The sequence below is a fragment of the Cyrtonyx montezumae genome, unplaced genomic scaffold (assembly GCF_038088225.1).
Source record: "Cyrtonyx montezumae isolate F1298 unplaced genomic scaffold, pur_monq_1.0 scaffold_18, whole genome shotgun sequence".
Lineage (NCBI taxonomy): Eukaryota > Metazoa > Chordata > Aves > Galliformes > Odontophoridae > Cyrtonyx > Cyrtonyx montezumae.
In genome coordinates, this window is record NW_027071914.1 from 3,771,341 (window position 1) to 3,792,969 (window position 21,629).

Sequence of the window (21,629 nt, forward strand, 5' to 3'; positions counted from 1 at the left end):
TCCACACATAGCAGAAAGCAACACCTTTTTGTCATTTGTAGAATACTGTGAACAGCTAATTTGAGATTTGTTTCTATTCAAAGGTTCTGCTGATCAGATATATGAACACTGCAGAATTCTATTTCTTTCAGATGTCACATTCTACAGAGCCATTCACCAATGATCAAATTAAGTACAAACTGCAAGTCTGAAATCCTGACATTCCCTTTCTTAAAGTGCTGTCCTGTGCTGGATGATTAATTGGAACTTGTTCTGCCTTGTTTTACAGGTTGGCCAGGACCTAATGATAACAGCAGAACCTACTAGTTCCTGGTAGTCTGACAAATAGAAACATAACAAAGGTGGCAGTGATTTGGAGCCATAATGAGATTTTGCTGAATGCAAATACAACATGTGAGCAACATGAGAAGCAGGTCTTGAGGGTGTTAAAAGCAGCTTATCAGCAAATAAGCAGGTATCAATTGTAATAAAATCAAAATTTTTTAATCTCAATCTGAGCAATTACCATTTCCAAACTCAGAGGAACAACAGTAAGAGATATGAATGCTTCCCTCCAGTTGCTAATCACTCCAGCCCTTTTTTAATTCAGTGAATCTGAGTTCCTGCACCGATCATGATGACAATGAGGTATGGTAATCTCCTTTGAGGAATTATGTATCTCTAAATTAAAGACACGAATAAAAAAGACATACAGACTATATGGTACAACTGAAACCCGAAAATCATTTCCCTACAGACTCCATACACGTAGAAATTACTGCTTTTAATAAACTAATACCCAATCATCTATGTACCACAAATAGAATGAAGTGCACACACAAGCAGTAACAACCAGTAAGAAGTGTTCAGTAAGCAAGTCTCATCAGAAGTTAATTACATCTCCTATGAAGGGTCACAAAAATAACTCAAATGTTATATCTTCATGACCTCACTGAGGATGTTACTATTTCCCAAAGTCTTCTGTTGCATCTAGCATGACATGAAAAAGAGCATCCTTCCCACCTTGATGTTAATGGAAGAAAGGAGGAAAAATTAAAATAAAACCAAAAAACAAAAGTACTCTGTTTCTGTTTCTGGTTCTGAGCTGCTAATGCAACAGTCTTGGTTCAGCTCTGCCACCTTCACGTTCTGACAGGCTTTGGAAGTAAGAACATGCTTTGTGAGCACATAACACATCAACTGTAATAGCGATTCAAAGAAACTTGACTTGGGCTATTCCATCCTGATATAAGTAAAGTCTGACTAAGTTTAGTCAGTTAAGTTTCTACTCCCATTCTATGAACTTTCTTGCAACAGTTTAACCTGGGTATAGAGACACTGAATTGCTTAGGTTAGAAAAAAAAAAAACACCCATAAGATCCTAAATCCAGCCATCACATAATAAGATTTAGTACCATGTATTACTCTGAACATAATTTGAATTGCATTACCTTTCAATTTTTCACATTTGTGGCATTAGCAGAATGTGTCCATTCTCCTCTCCTTTGGATAAAGGCTTCTCCTTTCCCAGATAACTCTCTTAAAAAATGTTTTCCTCTTAATATTTTTCAGTCCATTTTAAGTTCTTCTCATCTATTATTTTTCCTTTATCTGCACCAGGCATATAACATTTAGTCAAAATATCCCTCACATCATAGCTCTGACCATCTGTTTATGCAGAAGAGCAATTTTTGCATCCTGCTCATTAGGAGCACCGAATGGCTACAAACAGGACTGAACTTGTGGTACTAGCTATTCCATTCCCTTTCCTCTGCCTCTGTTTGCACTCCGATTTTACTTTTCTGTAGTGCAATATATCCTATAGTGAAATTCATCCAAAGTCCACATTCCTGCTAGGTACAAAACTCAGGAGAGCATGTGGAGGTGACCACGAGGCTTTGTAGAATGCCCATGTGGAAGAAGTGCCAACCACATTCTGCCATTGGCGAGGCTGCACTACAGACATGCCTTGCAGCTCGCTTCTTATGTTTCTGCAAATTCAAAAAGGGGAGACCCCTTACGGTAAAACATGCCTCTCAGAGCTTAAAGAAGACCTGCACATAATCTTGCTCAGAAGAAGGGAAATTAAAAATGCAAAACTTTAGATGCACTAACAATTTTTTTATATATTTTTTTTTCTCCTGATACTGTATGAGACTCCAGTCTGATCTCTTCTGAGGTTTTCTTTGCTACTTTTCTGTTTTGAAGCATGTTAATAAGACATCTGAAAATCTGATTTAGTCTTCAATTTAATTCAGAAAACACGTGACCCCTCAAAAAAAACATCACATAATGACTACTAATAAAATCATCCCTCTCCCAGATATTGATATAAAATAAAATGAAGGCATTAAAGTAAGACTCATAACTCAGCTTACTTATTTAATCTTGGGAAAAGCAATAATGACAAGTCAATTTAGGTGACCAATGTGTTTACATATCACTGTTAAATCACTTAGAATTTTTTTCTTAATGCTAGATACTGCTGGATAAACCCCCAAACTTCTCAGGCCTTTTTTCTGAATGACAACTGATGCTTCTTTCCCATTCTTTGTAGCTAAAAATCCTCCACTTATGAATAACAAAACTGTAAACAGAACTTTATAGAATTTAAAATTGTTATTTACACACACATATACATATAAGAGGTTTGGTATGTTTACATATATAAAGGAAGTCTATTAAGTTACTTTACTACTAAACATGCTTTTAAAGAATATCCATCAATACATAAAAATACTTGCAAACTTCAGCAGCAGCGTAACAACCTACAATGAACTAGATTTTATATTTATGGGCCAAAAACTAGCTCAGGCAGGGGACCAGGATGAAACTGCTATCATTTACATAACATTACATGAAAAGTTACTTAAATGAACACATCAGCCAGTATATGCTCCTGTCCCCCTCAGAAGAGGGATTAGAGATCTCTATAAAAATTAGCATACACAAGTGACATAAAGTGAAGTTTAGGCATTTGATGCCTCACTGACATTATCACTATCCACTTGAGCAATAATCTTAACTTTGAATCATAGAACACCAAAAAATATATTTTCCTTAACACTGCTCCATTCAAATCCTAGAACAAAAAATAGCCAACATCAAAAAGCATAATTTGATATCATAATGATGTAAATGTTCTAACTAATATTTTCCTAACTTTAAAGTGATTATCAACTTCATTATATATTTATTCTCTTCTTTCAATCCAATATTAGAGGAGTAAAATTACTTAATTGTGGAGTATTTAATATTAACATCACCTACCAACACATGGGTTAGTTGGAACTTTAGAGTTAGTTGTTACTATAGTCTCTATGATTTCTAGAAAATGAAAGATTATTTTCCTTTCTACAAAATTAAAATAACAACAGTGCATGTGATCAAAATCTAGATCTCCAAAGGAACTCTTGTTGCAGAAAAGAAAAAGCATATGCACTTTATAATTCTTAATTCAATTTAACATAGAGCTTAATGTGTTTGTTGAACAGCCCGTAAACCGTTGACAGACATTTTCCACAAAATCTAGATCCCATGTCAGTGAGATTTATAGCAACAGCTTCAAGTAAATTGTGTGAAAGGGGGGAAAATCCAGCAAATACTGAAACCTATGAGTTAAGATGGTCACTTGCTCTCAGCGCATTTTTTATTCAATTTCACCTAGAAATACAGAGAGTCTTGATGTCTCTAATGCTTTAATTTTGAGGAATCCCTTCCTTACCTGCATGTTCCATAGCCAGACACAAGAACCAACAACACAATGAGCACTCGTATCTTGCTTTGCATTCCTTTGACTGACACTAAAGGAGTATCTCAGAATGGCTAGAAAACGTTTTTAGAAAATAGTCCTCACATAGTCCACCCTGTGCAATTATATGCTCGACTTTCCTTGTTGCCTAAAACTTTCATTTGTAACTGGTGCCCATAATAAACAACAAAACTCACAACTCAAGGGAAAAATATTCCTTTTTTCAAACTATTTCAAGGACACTGTGAGGAAATTGATGTGTGATGCCCTGAACCAAATAACTCTAGATACCAACGTGCAGGTACACAAAGATAACTTTTCTTCTTTCCAATTCCTTATCACGTGAAAAACAAACTGCAAATTTAAAAGAGTTCATGTGGTATCAAAATCTCTGTGATGTGACATTTCACTTGCACAATGTGCAATCCTACTATCAAGATCACAACTGTTTATGAGTTAACAAATATCAACCAACACCTTGTTTATCCCATCATCATTTATTCTGACAGATTATAGGTATGGGTTAAGGTGTACAACATGCACAGTTAAGTCCACAAGGTATTTCCTTTAGTCAATTTACTCATATAGGAGTACTCAAACATTTTTTTTTCATAGCAAGCTCTCAGAGTAAATAACAGAAAGTATAATAAATTTGAATGTATGAGCTTTTGGTTAGATAGTGTCTTAATCTAGAAGCAACATATCTCTCTCAATCAATCATGAACAGATGATGTATACTATAGCAATACACTTCCTCAAGTACACGAGCTTCACTAAGCACCTTGTACTCTGCCTTCTCCTACAAATATAGAGATATACTCAAAGATAAGACCTTAATCATTTTTTTTTCTGTAATCTGAACAACCATTTCAGCTCAGAAAGAAAATTGTGTTTGCTAACTTGCATCGCAGTGAACACACACTGAGGATGTTCTGTGTGTAAAAACTGTGATGTTAAGATTTAACACAACACCTGACAAGTTTGGCTTCATTTTACTGTCAGCATACAGACTAAACAGTTCCACTTTAGGGTTACATTTTTCCCTTTCTTTTTAAATGGACTTACAGCACAGGCAGATGGCTACTTAATGAACTATCAGAAAATTATTTTAGGTGTTGACTTTTTTATCACTGACCAAATTGGAATTATATCGTCATCTTAGATTGAAGGGCAAAAGTTCAGTTTTTAGCAAGATATGAAAGAAGTTCCTTTTCCATAAGCACAATTAACATGAGCACCAGTACACAAGCTCCTTTTTACCTGTTCTGCACCATGCTCATAGCCATCCAGTCTGAAGGGTAAACATTCTTTCCAATGAGATCTTTGAACATTATGAATGTTTCCATCAAGAAGTCCTAGAACAAGAAAATAAAATTTTGACTGTTAATACAAAGTTTAAGCATGCCTGGTATTTCATGTATAGTGCACACAAGCAGTTTTAACCTTGAATTTCTAAGTCAGCTAAAAGTGTTTGAAGCTAGAAAGTTAAAATGTCATCATTTGTTACCAAACTCTAGTAAGTAGCTCTCTGAAAAGATTATACTTTGTCTAATTACTTAAAGAGAACTGAACAATAGTTTTCCACACTGTTATTTGAGAACAAACCTTTATCATTCTTAGACATATATATATGCTCCTGAAAAAAATGACAAGGCAACAAACCAATGCCTCTAGAAACAGACAAAAAAGAAAAAAAAAATCGTTCCTTTTGCTTTTGTTTATATTTGCTCTGAAGAACTGTTCAAGCACGTGAAGTATTACTGCACTCGATAAACTTCTAAAAACTTATATTATGATAACAAGGACAAAATACCCAGATTGTGTGGAAGCTGAAATTATTTTGAAAATACCCTTATGTTTTCAAGTGTTTATGTTTAAACTCAAGCACATGAAGAACTGCAGAAGCTACCCATGATTTGATCTGTTAGTATTTCAGTTATAGCACAACAATGACTATACTAAAGAAAGGAAAGCAGACAAACCCTGCCAAGTGAAAATATTGCTTCCATGTAGAAACTGTAGGTTGTGTAATGAAAACCTTAGCCTATACCCAGATCACTTTGGAGTTATGACACAAGCATAAATAAGGGACAAAAAAATTACTGATATAACCTAGAAATATACAGGAAATATTCTTAATTTATGCCATTAACAACTGACATAAAATGTGGCATCTGAAGAACAAGGCATTTAACTGCATTTAGCAGGTAACATTATCTTGTCAACTCTGAAAAGTGGAAACTGATCACCATGTTCAAAAGGGGAATAGAAGGTTTAATTAGTTAAGGGTTGATTTGTTGTTGATGTTTTTTGTTTATGCATTTCAGGCTGTTTCTCCTCAAAACAGTACAAAACAAAGATTCTGTTACTTAATTTTTGTTTTCTAAATTACCATCTAAAGACAAAGTGAACTTTCTGTCTTTCCAGGTTTCGTATTGCCCAATGACACCAATAGAAGAGGGAGGCAATAAAATGACATAGAGGCAAAAATTGTACAGGAACAATTCCTAACTTTCATTTTAGGAAGAATCATGCAAGGCACTTCTAAACAACACTACTGAGGATTCATAGCTAATAAAATACTTAGAATTATTTATCAGCTCCATGTTTATTCTATACTCACCACTAGTTCTGAACTTGTCTGAAAAGTTTCAATGTAAACTGAGTAATGCTGATCATTCATCTGGTTTAAGATGGCTGTCATGCATGCAACAAAATGACTCTGAAAGAAAACAGAAAGAGAGCAATAGAAAAGTAACGCATATCTAGATTACTTTACATACTGGACTGTAGACTTTCAAAATCTGAACTATTCCATATGCCTAATAAATCTTTTTATGGATATTAAAATAAAATCAAATGCAAACTTCCACAAGCTCAGATGAAAGAAACGTACTGTGAACTCAAGGAGGACAATTCAAAAACTACGCTGGCAATAGGCCATCTCTGGAGAAAAAAAAAGTTGCATGATTTATGAAAAAGCACATAAAAGCACCTATTCTGAGCTGTACTTTATATAAAAGTGCAACTAAATATTATCTAAGGATTCCTGGAAAGCAGGTGATATCTCCTAGGATTCTATCAGTATGAATTCATGGGAAGAAAAATAATATTATGATCAAAAATTTTTAATCATTGTAGAAACAAACAAAAAGTATTGTACAGGAAGAAATACTGCAGGAAAGGGTGAATTTTACAGGTGCTGAAGTAGCTATTACAAAACTCTCAATCTTATATAGAATACTTTTCCCTCTCAAAACTTCTCTCAAACTTCCTCAAAAGTAAAATGTTTTCTTTCCTTCCATCCCCAAAGCTGAAATGATGCAAAATGTAATGATTTATAATCCTAGGTTTTTGCTGTCACTGACTGAGACATTCAAAGATACTTCTTTTCTCTAATAGCATGCTTAATTACTGTTAGTTTCCTTTTAGACAGCAAAAAATCATCCTTACTGATACCTTTTAATTTTCTTAATTACTGTTTCAGAAGTGAATCTGCTTTAGATGCTTTGATTCTATTAAAATAAGAGAATCTGATGGAGGTGAGCATTCAAAATAGTTTTCTAGACTGATCTGATTCTCATGCTGGCTTAGAAGTGACAGAAGTGATTCCCTAGTCCCTCTGATTGGAAGTTATTTTCTCTTTCTGATCAGATTCTGTGATTAATTCTGCTTTGCTTTACACTTCTGCTACGTTTGAAAGTTGACAAGAAAAATCAAGCACGCAGACTGCTGTCCCCGACCATTTTGTCTACCACTAAAGAAGGGAAGCATTCTTTAACTTCAGGTTATGGCCACTAGAGGTCTTTTTACTTTCATATGTTAGCTGCTGTTCAGTTTGTACTGCCTTTTTTTATTATTTATTTATTCCTGCGTGAGCAGATCTAGTACACTTCTTGCATATAAACAGTGAAAATTACAATATAAAAGACCTATTATACCTTATTTTGGAGTAACATAAGAGCTAGTGAGAGGCTTGCCTACTTTGTAAGACTAAGAAGACACATTTCCTGTGGGTAAACTCAAAGATTACAGGTAAGGCAGCGTGTGTTCTCGGGTACTGATGCTTTTCAAAAAAGAAATGCTGATTTTCCTGCTGTAGAAGTTCACTTTACAGTTATGAATCAGAAAAATGTCTTCTTTAATGTAAATTTATAAGTGGAAGTAATAATGAATTGCAAAGGATGCAGTAGTGTAACTGTGGTTTTTTTCTTTCTGATTGCTTGATTTTGGGAAAAAAATACAGACAGAAGTTAGAGAATGTTGTACATTAAAAACAACCTTTATTTTTAAAAAAAAACTTATGCCAGAAAATGCCTTCCTATATTCATGGTAAATAATCATTTCTTGAAGTAATTAGGATTTCTTTGCAAGCCTTGAATAGATCTTATGTTGCTTAAAGGCATAAAGACATGAAGAAGGTTATTTTTTTGTTGTTCTTGTAACCAACTTCTAAAATGTGTCTAGCTAAATCTGTTACTATGGTGCAGCATGAATGCTTAATCTTAGTGATCATGTATTCTCATTTTATAATTAACAGATTCTATGTTTTGATTACTTAGAAAACCCAGAAATGAAGATCACATATTACTAGACAGGTACCTCGCAACACACCTATCGAATGCATATTAATGTGACTTAATGCTACATTACAAATAAAAAGGTGACAGGAAAGCTGGTTTGCTACTAAAACTTCCTCCATCATTTCCAGGCACCTATAAAGCAGGAAAATATACCAATACAGTTTAATCTTTAATAATTTTCTTGCCCACAATCACAGCTATTAGAAATTAATTGCTAACTCCTTCATAGGTTAAATGCTTGCCCCTCCCCTTCTAAACCTGAAACACCAGCAATAAACGTTCACTTCTCAAATGCAGCATCGGGTTATTCAAGTATTCTGTTCTCTCAGCTTCACCATTAAAACAGTCTCATTTAGGAATACAAAGAGATGTGATCAAATCTACAAATCCCTATTTACTTAAATTCTCCCATGCTGCTTAAGTACCTCCTCCTAAAATATGCGAAGAAATGAAATGCTTGGAAAAAGATATTTTCAGTTCTGCATAGTAACTACTTATGACTCTTTGAATGAAGACTGCATGCTCACATAAGAAATTCAGTATCAAGTACAGCCTACAGAAACAATTGTCTAATGCTTAGGATTTAAAAGTTTATTTCATTGAATCAAGTATTACGTGTAAGGATTGAACAGTGTAAAAAAAAGGTTGCACGAAACAAGATGAAGTTCAAGCAGAAGCCTAAAAAGTCATTGCAGCTGTGTTTTAGGATTTATCCAAGGAATTAAAGCGGAGAGGCTGCTTAAAACTAGGTCAAATGTGTAAAAAAAAAAAAAAAAGAAAAAAAAACATTGAAGTAAACACTCAACTGATGAGAGAATACTCAGAAAAAATGATCACCAGAATATACTGTAATACTTCTAAGAGATACAACAAAATGAATGTTTTCCATTTTCAGAACATTCCTTCTAATCTAGATTTAAAAGAATGCGGGAACAGAAGCAGCATTGTATTCTAATTTTGAATTAATAAATTAGTTTATATCCTTACAAATAAAAACAATGAAAGAAAAAACACGAGTAAGAGAACAGACCAGGAAATAGAGAGCATTTCCAGCAAGAGTAGGAATACAACGTAAATGGGAAGTCAAATGAAAATGAGACACAGGAGAAAATGTCTCAGGAAATAATCAAAATTCCTGTCCACTGCAAAAAAAAAAAATAAAGAAAGAAGAAGCATTATTAATATCAAATTAATCAAACTGTAATGAATTGTAACACTGGCTTCCTTTACTGTAAGACTAGAAAACTTTGGCTGAAGTAAAATAAATTAATTGTTAAGGTGAGTGTGTTGACTATTAGCTGTGGATACAACCTGAACAGGAAAAGAAACATCAGAAAAATATTAGGGTCATATGAATAAGAGAACAAACTTCAACACCTAGCAACTAAATCCCAGCATACTTTATAATAGCAAATGGTGACAGGTTGCCGTAGTAACTTCAGATAATGCCAGCACCACAAGAATAAACACAGTAAATGCACAGGGAAAACAAACAGCAACAGTAACATGGTGAAATGAAGCTCTGCTTCAGTACTAATGTAGACGTACTTCAGTGGCTATTCTGTGAGTAATTTTTGTGTAGGTGGACTTCTGGAATGATGAAGGAAGACAGTTATTTCACTTACTCAAGTAATATTACCTCATTAACAGAGATTTACCAACACAGAGCCACAGTGTAAAGACACAAGCCTGTGTACATCAGTAAAAAGCAAATAAAATGTTAACAGGAATAATTTCTAATAATTCAAGCACTCTTGATGGCCAAAGACATTGTAGTTATATTTACACCTGCTTTTTAACAGAAGCTTGGTGCTTTAGGTGTTCATTTTGCTATTTTCTTTGTTGGATTATATTCTTCATATAATGTGGCCAAAAGGATATTCAACTGTATAAGTGGTAGTTTATAGGATTGAAAATTACGGGAAAACTTTGTAACACAGTTCTGTACAATACTTCTATGGCAGCTGAATTTTGTTTCTGTAAATTGACCCCAGAATTTCTATAGTCCATAGCTAGAATAAAGACTATCATTGATTGATCCTATGAGTAAGTGTATACTGAAACATGGTTGTGCAATTTACTACTTTTCCCAGATGTTTTTCCACAGAAACATCTAAAACACATACAAAATCCAAGCTTTGAAAAAATAAGATGAGCAATATTAAGTCTTTTATCCAAGGCGGAAAAAATTATTTATTGTATTAAAGTTTGGCTGGCCTCTTGCAGGCAGAATGGCTGAAACAAAACAATGCCTGGGATGCACAGGATGTAGTCCTCTAGAAGTTGAACAGCAGAAGGAAAAACTAAACCAGGGAATTTCCAGTTGTAGAGTACAACAAAATAAAACACACAGGCTGCAATGGAGATTGAAGAAACAGCTCGATTTAGGCAATTTATCCTTGCATCTACAAGAAGTTAATCAAAGAACAGTAGCATCTCTTATTTCTAAGCTAAGTATTTTAAATCTACAAATTTTGAGAAGACAGATGTCTTAACTGGTGATTCACTTCTTTAAAACAAAACAGAGCCAGCTTGTCTATTCCCAGAACTCAGCTACCCTTTAATTCATTTTGTCTCTTTTCAGCTGAACTAAACATACAACAAAAACAGAAAAATTAAATTTAAAAGCTCAACTGCACAATCACAGATGACATTAATGCAGTGTATTTCTGAATTGTCAAAAGAAAGCTTTATCAGAAAAGTTACCCTTCAAATTGGTAAAAGCTTTAAAAACTTTCCTCTTGCTGTAAAATAAGCTTACTGAGAAAATCAGGCTGAATGAGAATAAAATAGTTCTCCAACAATGCCTATCCATTATATTAACAAATCTACTAACTATAATTTGGATTAATAAATAGCAAATTTCTGATGAATCCACCAATACATATTATTGTCTATTAAATAAGGGTGTTTCTTTTAACCATATATACTTCAGAAAAAGTACAGCTGCATTTGAGCTTCCCAAATGCAACTATTTTTACCAAAAATCAATGAGAATCTCACCAAATCCTGAAGATGTTAATGGAAAGAGTCTTAAGTCTGTGTAGCGACATACACTGCTGGTGAAGTAAAACTCTGTTTCCCAAGGTAGATACAAACTGGTAATGAAACATAGCAGACACCAATATTTAGGCATCTATTAGGCTGGGATTAAAAAACAGCACTGCCTTTCTTGGTTGGATTAATAATTATGCTAGATCAGAGTCTGCCTCTCTAAAGTCTAGTGCTATTTTGTCATTAGACATAGCTAAGCTAGCAATAAGATTAGGGATGTTCTAAAAAAACATCCACTTTATTCCTTTTTTTTGTTTGTTTTAGCAGCTAAAACACCCAGATAAAGTCATTCAGTTTTATGTGAGGAGCCTGGTACCGGTTTCTGATATTTTATATGTGCACTACTGTCGAAGCGCTTTCAGCAGGCAGTTCTAATTGTCATTTGTCACTTTCCAAATTAAGTATATTGAACTGGTACTCTGGTAAACAGTTCAGCTTTGTAAAACGAGAAATAAAACCAGGTTAGAAATTGAAAGAGGTATGAAAACGTTGTGTTTATCATTTCTGTTAAAGAAGGAGCATTTGTCTTCATCTCCATGTTTGTTAAGCCTTTGATATTATCTGCATGGGTCTCCTGAACAAGGATCTGTTTTTATGGTTAGTTGCTGTAATAATGTGTGGGAACATCAGTATGTATCTAACAGAACACACAAAAAAAGAATTATGATTCGAACTACTGCAACCTACACCTCCACTAAACACAACTGCAAATGAATACTATCAATTCCAATAGCAGTTTCAGAACTAAACTACTGAAATTGTTCAAAAACTTACTAGGCCATGGTATACAGGATATAGAAGTTATACCTGAAGTTATTTCTGAGGAGTGCTTTTAAAATAATAATTTTAAGTTTTAAAAACCTACAATGTTGTGAATTCATTGCAGAGTCACTAGGGTGATGTACACTTGTAAGGCATAAGGAATAAAGGATGTAACTGCTATAAAATTACTGACAATGCTGTGACAGCCCCCAGGAGGACATCCCAGAGATACGAAACACAATAAAGGTGTTCTTTATTCTGGAGACACTAAAGTAGGGCTGGCCATATTACATACAGCACTGTCACTTAATGTGCAGACTGCTGTTTTCTTTTCAAACTCACTAACGATGCCACAGTCGTGTAAAATACTGTGTACGCTGCACTGTAGTATTGTTAGAGGAGTCTTGGAAAGCAAAGAGAAAGAGATTTTAAGGCAATTACTTAAAAAAAAAAAACAACTTTCAGACTACTTTTCAGGGATTTCACATCCTATGAAGAACACAATTCTCTGTTTAAGTATACGCTATCTTCCTGTCTCCTTTGAAATTTACTGCCTTCCCATATGGAAAACAAATTTCAGACTACAAGGTATTTTTGTGAACACTTATTTCCATGCAGTTTTTGAGTGTGTTTATTTCAGTCTCCACAACTCCCAGACACCTTCAAAACGTGAGCCTCAGGAAAGACCGAATTTCAAAACAAACATCACTGAAAAACAAACAAGTGTCCCACAACTCAGGACAGTACAGATTTACTACAGAAATGATTCCCAGTAAGTAACTTCTCTAATAATAACGTTGTTAGCTAAAGGAAAATTTGCATTCATATAAGTTATAAAAACAGATACAAGCTATGTGATATAAAGCAAAGCTGTGGTGGTTTGGAGTGGTTTTTTTACTCTTGACATCACTGAGACATTTGCTTATGTTGCCCAGAGAAATTACATGTTAATTTCTTCAGAAAGGTTCAGAGCCCTTGCTGTGTTTATAGCTTTTAATCTCTCCTTTACTGACCATATCAGTAGATTTATTATAAGAGTGTGATCGATATCCTTTGTGTTCTGTCACTTCAGGAATGCAATAAGAGTAACCATTATCAAGAAGACAGTAAAATGCTTATCTACACCTTGTGTGATTTTTTTTTAACCGGAATATTGCAGCTCTCCTCTCTTAAAAGACTCCAAGACAGACTAGGCACAAGGCCTGGTTGATTCTAACCACCTTCAAAAAACACATACTGAAGTATCATGTCACCTTTTTTCTGCCATTGTACTGTCATCTTCTTAATTATCTTATGGAATTCATCTTGCTACATGAGCCAGAAACACCTCATGATCTCACTGTACTTTATCCTCCAAAAGTATGCAGCTGTACCTTCTCTTCCTCTTGTTTCTTTATGAATAGTATGTAGCTTGCTGAAAGATCTATAGTTAGAGTCTCTGCCCCCAGCTTCAGAGCTCTCTCACACCTCAGTAAGAACCTCTAACTGCAGTCTCCTTCTACTTATGTCAGAATTTTAAAACTAATTTTAAGAAATTTTGCAAAAAATTGTCAAGATTCAGAGCTGAACATATCACACCAGAGGCACACAGAAGATAGGAAAACTGTAAATCCATCTTCGTAGCATGTGTGTTTCAACCTGTCACCCCCTGCACTTCAGTCATTAAGAGCCTTTGGGTTCCAGGCCCTATTCAGCTTGGGCCTTTTTCAGCCCACTGGATTCACAGATAAAAAGGCTGTGGATAAAAATAAGTGTATTCTCTTTCTAAATACCACGGGGCAAAGTAGTTATTTTTTGAATACTTAGAAATTCCTAGTACTGCCACAATTTAAAACTCTTCTTACCTGAGTCAGCAATAATCAAAAGATAAAAGAATAGTATTTTATTACAACGTGAAAAACAAATCATCCAGTTGTCTTCCCCAGTGGGACCAAATCTGAATGATTTGCCATCCCACTGCTTTGAAGAATTAACAATACATAGCTATAAATATTTTGAAATAATGCTGCACATGGCAACAATGCTATAACTTGGAATTTACACCTCTGGCAAACTGAGCGGCTGCAAAGCTTATGTTCAGCACCTGGGGCTCCTAATATTGGGTGTGCTGGAAAACATACAGAGCAATTGCAAGACTACAGTACTTTCTGGCTTCAAATAATTAACTGAAGTGCTTTATTTTCAAATCTCCTCACATATAGTAAGTAATCTGGAAAACAACTTTACCTTTAGAAAAGATAGACAGGCAATGACTACAGTTTATTTTTAAAGGAAGTTGTACTGCATAATCTGGACATCTCACAAGCAACTTTGAACCTTATGTGGGACATTAAAATAAAAAGGACAGAAGTGGGCTATTAAATGACATAATAAAATCACAGAGAACTGAAGATATCAGCTGGTGAACGAAACTGAAAACATGAATGTAAAAATTTGTCTTGAGTTTTCCTGAAAATCTACACTATTGACAATATGAAATAGATATTAAAATCTGTAAATGCAAAACCAAAAGGGAGCTGCTAAGAGGAAAATAAACAAGTAAACCCAAAGAGTTTTCTATCATGTATTCCTTGTGTATTTAACTGTAATCCATCAACATCTATGCCAACATCATCACACTGGTGCATCTTGAGGTAAAATAACTTGTAGCAATTACAGACAATAAAGAAAAGTTTCCTTCTTGCTATGCTGCTCTCACCAGTCCCTCTCAAGATTGGATAATACTGGCTTATGATCGTTCAGGAATTAAATGAAACAACTCTTACAAAAATCTCAGCTAACAATTCACCAACACTTATATCACTTCTTCATTTCACAAAAATTGAAAGAGAAATCATTCCAGTTCACTGGATAGCCTTAGCAGGCTGCACTAAGAAACATAAAACTTGAGAAGAGATTCCTCTGATACTGAAAAGCAGATATGATCATAACTGATACCAGATTTTCTTCGGAGTCTCCAGCTCATTACATCTCAACCTAGATTCTTTCTGTATCTGCAGCTTTTCTCATCAAATAATAGGGAGCATACAGGAAAAGCCCTTCTTACCTGCCAAAGCCAATAAGCATAATTTCAGTATCTCCAGCAGTAACTGTCAGCCAATTTCTGGTAATCCAGTCTCTAAACTGCTGTAATTCAATTCCCTCACAATGAAAATATTTTTCAGAGCCAGAAGGTTAGACAGATCTACAGAGAGGTATGTTCTGTCTAGTACATAAAAATGGCACCTAAGGAGAGCAAAACATACTGTCATTTGCATGTCTGATGTCATCCACTGGCCTGCATGAATAGAGGTAAAAAAAGGCTCAAGATGCAGATTTTAAATTCCAGATGTGTTACCATGATGAAACAAGCCACAAGCTTTCTACATAGGTTTCCATACTTCATAGGAAACCCAGAGTTATGGGAGAATGTTTCTAGGTAGGAATACTCATGCTTTTTTCTCTTACCACCTCCCAACATATGCAGGATGCTTAATAAGTATGTGACAGCTACCTCCTCCATACATTCACTGAAAGCAAACAAATGCTGTAATGGGAGAAACTCCGAAGTGCAGAAGTAAGTCCAGCAACTTTCTTCTCTTTTTAAAAGACTTAGGTTAGAAATTGTCCTTTTTCCTCAAATTCAAGTTTCTTGCGTGCATCCCACATATGTATAGTTCAATATACATAGTATAGATGTATAATTTCATTGTGATCTTTTCAAAATCCTTTCCTATGGCAGCCTTAAAGACACAAAGAAGAAAGGTGGGAGTGGAAAGGCAAACTGCAACCCTGTAACTGTAACCCTTTAAATGTAGTTTTTAGATTGCTATTCAGGAAATATATGAAATTTAATTCTTGTCTTACTTGTTAATAGCGCGCAACAGAAGAAAAAGATTAAAAGATAAGTGTTATCAATGAGCATGGCTCTAATCAAAGTATTGAGGCCTGCAAAGCAATAATCTTTAAGCTGCCTGTCTACCTACACACAGGCTATCTTTATATCGATGTCTACATACAGATATACATATGTTGGCATTTTATAAAAACTGGATGTAAATTTACAGTAATTTAATATGTAATATGTATGCCTACACTTTTACACGAAGAGAAAGTACATCAAAATATTTTTTCAATGAACAAAAATATAGTAGAATAACATATTTATACAAGAAAAAGCTTCAAAATTTTATGATATGAACCAGCTATTTGGGAACTTTCCAACTCACCAACCTGTCACATTGGATAACTTCCATCTCCCTGTAAGCACTCAAGCATTTATTCAAGAGAAATTTCCCAGTTTTAAGTACAGTTACCTCTGTAAACACTGCCAAAAATAAAGAAATAAATGAAAACCTTCTAAGCTCCTTATGTAGGACTGCATTTACTCACTCATTATCAATAAAACTTAATTTAGATTATCTCCCTACACTAAACTTTGAATTAACAACTGCTAATATATACTCCAAGAGAAATCTTAAGATCAAAACTGTTTTTTATAATCCATGAAGCTTTTTGTTCCAAAACACCCAATGGGATTTATCAGCTCTTCAAAGGAGGTAGCTGATGTTTATCTTTGTTTAAGTAAAATAACGAAATTTCCTGAAAATTATCTTAATAAATAAATGAAGATCCTCATTGTTTTTATTTTTCACCGTATCTTTAGCATTTCATGTAGAATGGCATCATATCATCTCAAGCAAAGTATGGCCATGCCACACTCAATTTGCGTTCCTAAAACTTGCTCAGCCAAGACCTTTTTATTTTTGCAACAGTAAATACCATAGCATCTTCCCTACACTGTCTCACCAACCTAAAGTAATCCTCAAATCTTGCTGTTTTATTACTCAGGAACAAAATCCTATAATCTCTTCCACTGCTAAAATCTCCACTATTTGAAGCCAGAGAATTGAATCATATATTACTGATCCATAGTAGATTCTTCTCTATATGCATCTGGTCTCATCTAAAACCTACTATCAGGATTTCAGTAAATAAATAAACAAACTTGTGTTCTGTGATGCTGAGGTAAAGTTTGTTCAGCATTACCAAAAGCACTGCAGAAGGGAACATCTGAGCACATACAGGAAAACAAACAGACAGAGGTCTGTGACATTGCTCATAGCACTAGATATTCTATGTACTCGTCAGTGATAAAGTACTAAAAGAATACTACCCAAGACAATCTATACACTCGAGAAATCTCCAGACACAAACCTACGCTACACAAATGATTTCATCTCTCACAATAACAAATGTATTCACCTTTGTAAACAGCATTTTGCTTTATTCTGCAGGACTCAAAGAAATAAGACCTCTTGCTGTGACTGATGAACATCCCTGTACGTCTAGAGGTCATTTAGAAAGTCCCTCTCAGCAGCTTCATGTTTCCTTCTTTCTGTCAGCTTTTTCCTGTGTATCATTACAGAACACAATTTTGTACTGTAGGGGAATTGTTTTTAATGTGTAGGCTCTGCCCCTTTCATACATTTTCTGTTGAAAATATTTCCCTCACAAGCCTGCATACAATTATTCTATACTTCCTGTATATCTTATCCATGCTCTTATGCAAGAAGCTATACAAAATATTTGCTAAAACTTCTATTCTTATAGGTTTTTTTCAAGAGAGAATTTCAATTACTTCAAGATAATACTTTTGTTTCAATACCAGTATGATACTGCAAGCAAATGTCGTGAAACCATAAACATTTGCATACAGAGTTACTCACTGCATGACAGACTGTCCTGGACCTGTATAATTTTTGCAAGCAACTAATATTTGTTTTCCACATGCTGTCTTTGAATATTAACATCCTAAAAGAAGGAAATTAAATCTCACTTGAGACTCTAATATCCTCAGCAGCTTTTGGACATTTGCAATTTGAAGGAAAAATGGTGACTCGAAAATAATGAGACAGGGATACTTCATGTTAACATCAGTGGTGACTAGGTACTGCTTATTTTGTAGGCTTGAAAGGCAGGGAAAGTAACTACAGTGTGTCTATCTAAGTGGTCAAAATAAGACTACAAATGTCCTGAACATTAAAAAGTCGTCATTTCAGAATTCTGCCTGTTTGGAATTAAGTCTGAAGCTCTAACAGAATAAATATGGCTACCTTTTAAAATACTGAATGAATTGATGTATTGTAAATAAAATCACTACAGAAACATAAAAGCACTATCACATCAAGGAAGATGAAGTTGCCTTTGGCTGTAATTTGCAGGGTTCAGAGGCTTTTCTGAAACTGCTGATGTTCTGACTTTTGACACGTGATTTCCAAAAGTGAAGCTTTCAAGCACAACGACACAAAAGGAGGCAAAAAACGTTCTTCAGCATTCACTGAAATTCCCATTCATACTTCCTTTATAGTTTTAAAAAAGCTCTATGAAACTCCTACAGTTTGTACTGATGTTAGAGACACCTCTTGGCAACAGGGCTTTTTCCACCATTCCCTCTCTCCTTCTGACCAAAGAGAAATAAATTCCAATCAGTATAAGCCTTTTTTCTTTGCCCCTTGATAATTTCACAAACAAATTGCTCTATTAAAGGATCATGTCAAGCATTTTGCTTAAACAACAGAAAGCAAATAGATCCTTGAACAACCTGGAAGCACCCTCAAGTCTTATCAGAAGATCAAACAAAAAAGATGAAACAAAAAGTTAACAAACCAAAGATGTTTCTATCTGGGAAGTATGGCTCAGCTGAGAAATTCACAGTAGAACGATAAGAAATTAATGCAGCTTGTGTTAGGATTAGACGTAACTATGACCATTAACTTTACTACTAAATATAATTCAACTAATAACTGCATCTTAAGGAATATAACTCATATGATGTAACAGCAAAGCCTTTATCTGTAGTTTATTGCTTTTTAAAAAACTATTAGAAAATGTTCCCAGGTATAACAGAAATTGTCTAATAGTACCTTCCCAGCAAATTCTGGAGTAAACGTTCCAATAGAATTGTAACTGGAACAGCACTGTATGTAGCTAGGCAGCTGACAGTAAATACCTGAAGAGATATGTATCAGCTTGGATCAGTATTCAAGCTGACCCAAAGCCATGAGAAGACACTTAGGAAAAGAAATAATCTCATTAGTTTCAACTACTAATATGTTTAATTAGTTAGAAGTTTAGAAGTTAGATGTTTAACTAGTTAGAAGTCCCAACCAGTGTGCATCCCCTTGTACTGATTGTACCCTAGCTACTTGCACTGTGTGCAAATAATCAGGGTACAGTTCCTTGCCTAAAACACCACAATCCACTATTTGATTTTAACCATCCTGTGAAACATATGATTCCACACAGAAAACAAATATTCCTTTCTCACATATTTATCCTCCAAGAAAAGCACTGCACTACTAATGAAGATCAGTACTGTCACATACTTGCAGCTGCAGGTTTTCACCAGCATCTGAGTATAACAGGGTCAAACAAATACTAATCAGTCTCTTAGACATTCTATGAAGCATTCTATATAAAACACCATCTTTGTGACTTCACACACTTTCAGAAAGTTTTGTATTCAAGTGGGTACATTTTACACGAGGCGTTGTTAGAGCATTGACACGCTAGGGCTGGGCTGGTCAAGTTCTACATGGAACAACTGCAAGGAAAGTTCTTTCTAAACCACAAACAAGTCTAAGTAGAAACCTGACAGCGAGGTACTTAACTGAGCCAGCAGGTGCTTTCACCAAGCCATGTGCAGGTCACACCTCCAGCTGCGTGTACACAACCACTTTTTCACATCTTAGCACATAAATGCTTCATGAAAACAGTATCTCCTAAAATCCTATGAAAATTTCCTTCTAAAAGATGGTGAGATTCAGAAAGGTAGAGGATGAAAATTAACACATCAAGAAGAAAATAAACCACATTGCTCATCCTGCCGGAATGCCCGTGGTGCTAAAAGGGGCACTGAGAACATGCAAAAAATAGCAAAACTATTAGTACACCTGGATGCTTGAGCCAGGGTTTGTGATACATGAAATAATTCTTTGTGGCTACAGAATGTTGCAGCATCCATAACCAGGAAAACACGTACGCTCAGGTATCTGAGGTCAGCGTTTATTTTCAGATTATTGGACAGGTGCTTGTTGGTTTTCTTTCTTGCATAATTTACAGAGAATGCTACAAGATGTTTACATAATGGCTTTTATTATTCTTTTTTAGCCTTGCAAAATCTCCTGGTAACCTGATGCTCCTATAAAATAGCCTGTTATAAACATGAAAATGGCATTAAATTAGAGATGAAACTATTAAAAATAATTCTGCAGCCCACTGGGCTGTGATGAATTCATCCCTGCCCTCACTGAACATAAAAATGCTAAAAAATAATAGGACCATAAACTCCACCGGGGTTTCTTATGTAATAAAAATTAAATCTGTTCATTAAAATTCATCCTAGAATGACTTACTACAACTGTTGCTCTAGATGTTACCTTTGAGAGAATACTAAAAAAAGAAAACATGGAACAGCAGCATTAAGATCTTAGAAAATTAAATAACCACTGATTTTTGCAGGTTGCTCCGAAAGTAATTCCTGCTATTTATTACCATGGAAAATAAAACAAAGAACACAATGGCATTAATTAGTAGAGAAAATTCACAGCTAGAGAACATTCTTTTTCAGCACAGACACCACTATTAGCAATGCATTTTTGCCAGTGATGAACAAGAGCCTGCATGCTGCACCTATAGAAATCTGCACCAGTGGAGGTGACCCACTGCCACTGTCACTGTTTTTTCCTCATGGATGAATTTAGTTCCATCCCCGTGCTTCATATGCTCGTCCATGTCAGAGCCGTTGTGTCAGACTGCTCCTTTGCTGCTTTCTGACACACAGTGTAATGGAATAGTGGCAGGAGAATACAACTTCTACTGCTGTACAAGTAACATAATAAAATAGGAGGCATTACAATCTGAGCAGTCTTTTAGATTACTTTTACATTTAAAATTTTAATTATACTTGCATACAGTATTTTTCATCAAACTCTAAGTTCTAAGGTAACAAAGCAATGAAGCAAACTGTTATATTTTCTGCTAAAAAATAAAAATCTAAGGCAGAATACTGCTGTCACACTATCATTAAAAGAAAAAAAAATCTTTTATAAAGCAGACTAATGGAAAATTGAAGTGTCAAACTGTAAATGGAAGAACTTGAAAATCAGATCAAATATTTAACTTTTTCCTCAAACTACAACCAGAGAATGAAGAGACTGGAAGAAATCCACTGTTATTTTATGAATAAAAAAAAACACCAAACAATTCACAAGTCATTTCCTAAGAAATGATGAGCAGCTGGCTAAGGAAGGGAAGGAATAGGAGAGCTAGATGCAAGGTCAGTCATGAAAAACTAGCAGCCATTAATTTAATTGGGAAGTGTCACATTCAGGTAGTCTATCTGCCCAGCAGCTGTGGTGGGATGTAGAGAATATTACTGCAATATTTCGATAGATTCTCAAACCAAACTGTAAAAAGGCTCCAGTAATTAGTGAACAATATGAGCATTCATAACTTGG

At 34.8% G+C, this 21,629-nt stretch overlaps 1 protein-coding gene across 1 annotated transcript in view; it reads right to left on the reverse strand.

Annotated features, from left to right (window-relative positions):
• The window catches only part of DOCK2 (dedicator of cytokinesis 2), a 146,310-nt gene that overhangs the window by 61,203 nt on the left and 63,478 nt on the right, over positions 1-21,629 (reverse strand). The window contains exons 28-29 of the mRNA XM_065734474.1: positions 6,354-6,452; positions 4,991-5,085 (exon numbers count right to left, since the gene is read on the reverse strand). Coding sequence (XP_065590546.1) covers positions 4,991-5,085; positions 6,354-6,452 — 194 coding nt within the window. The remainder of the gene's footprint in view (positions 1-4,990; positions 5,086-6,353; positions 6,453-21,629) is intronic.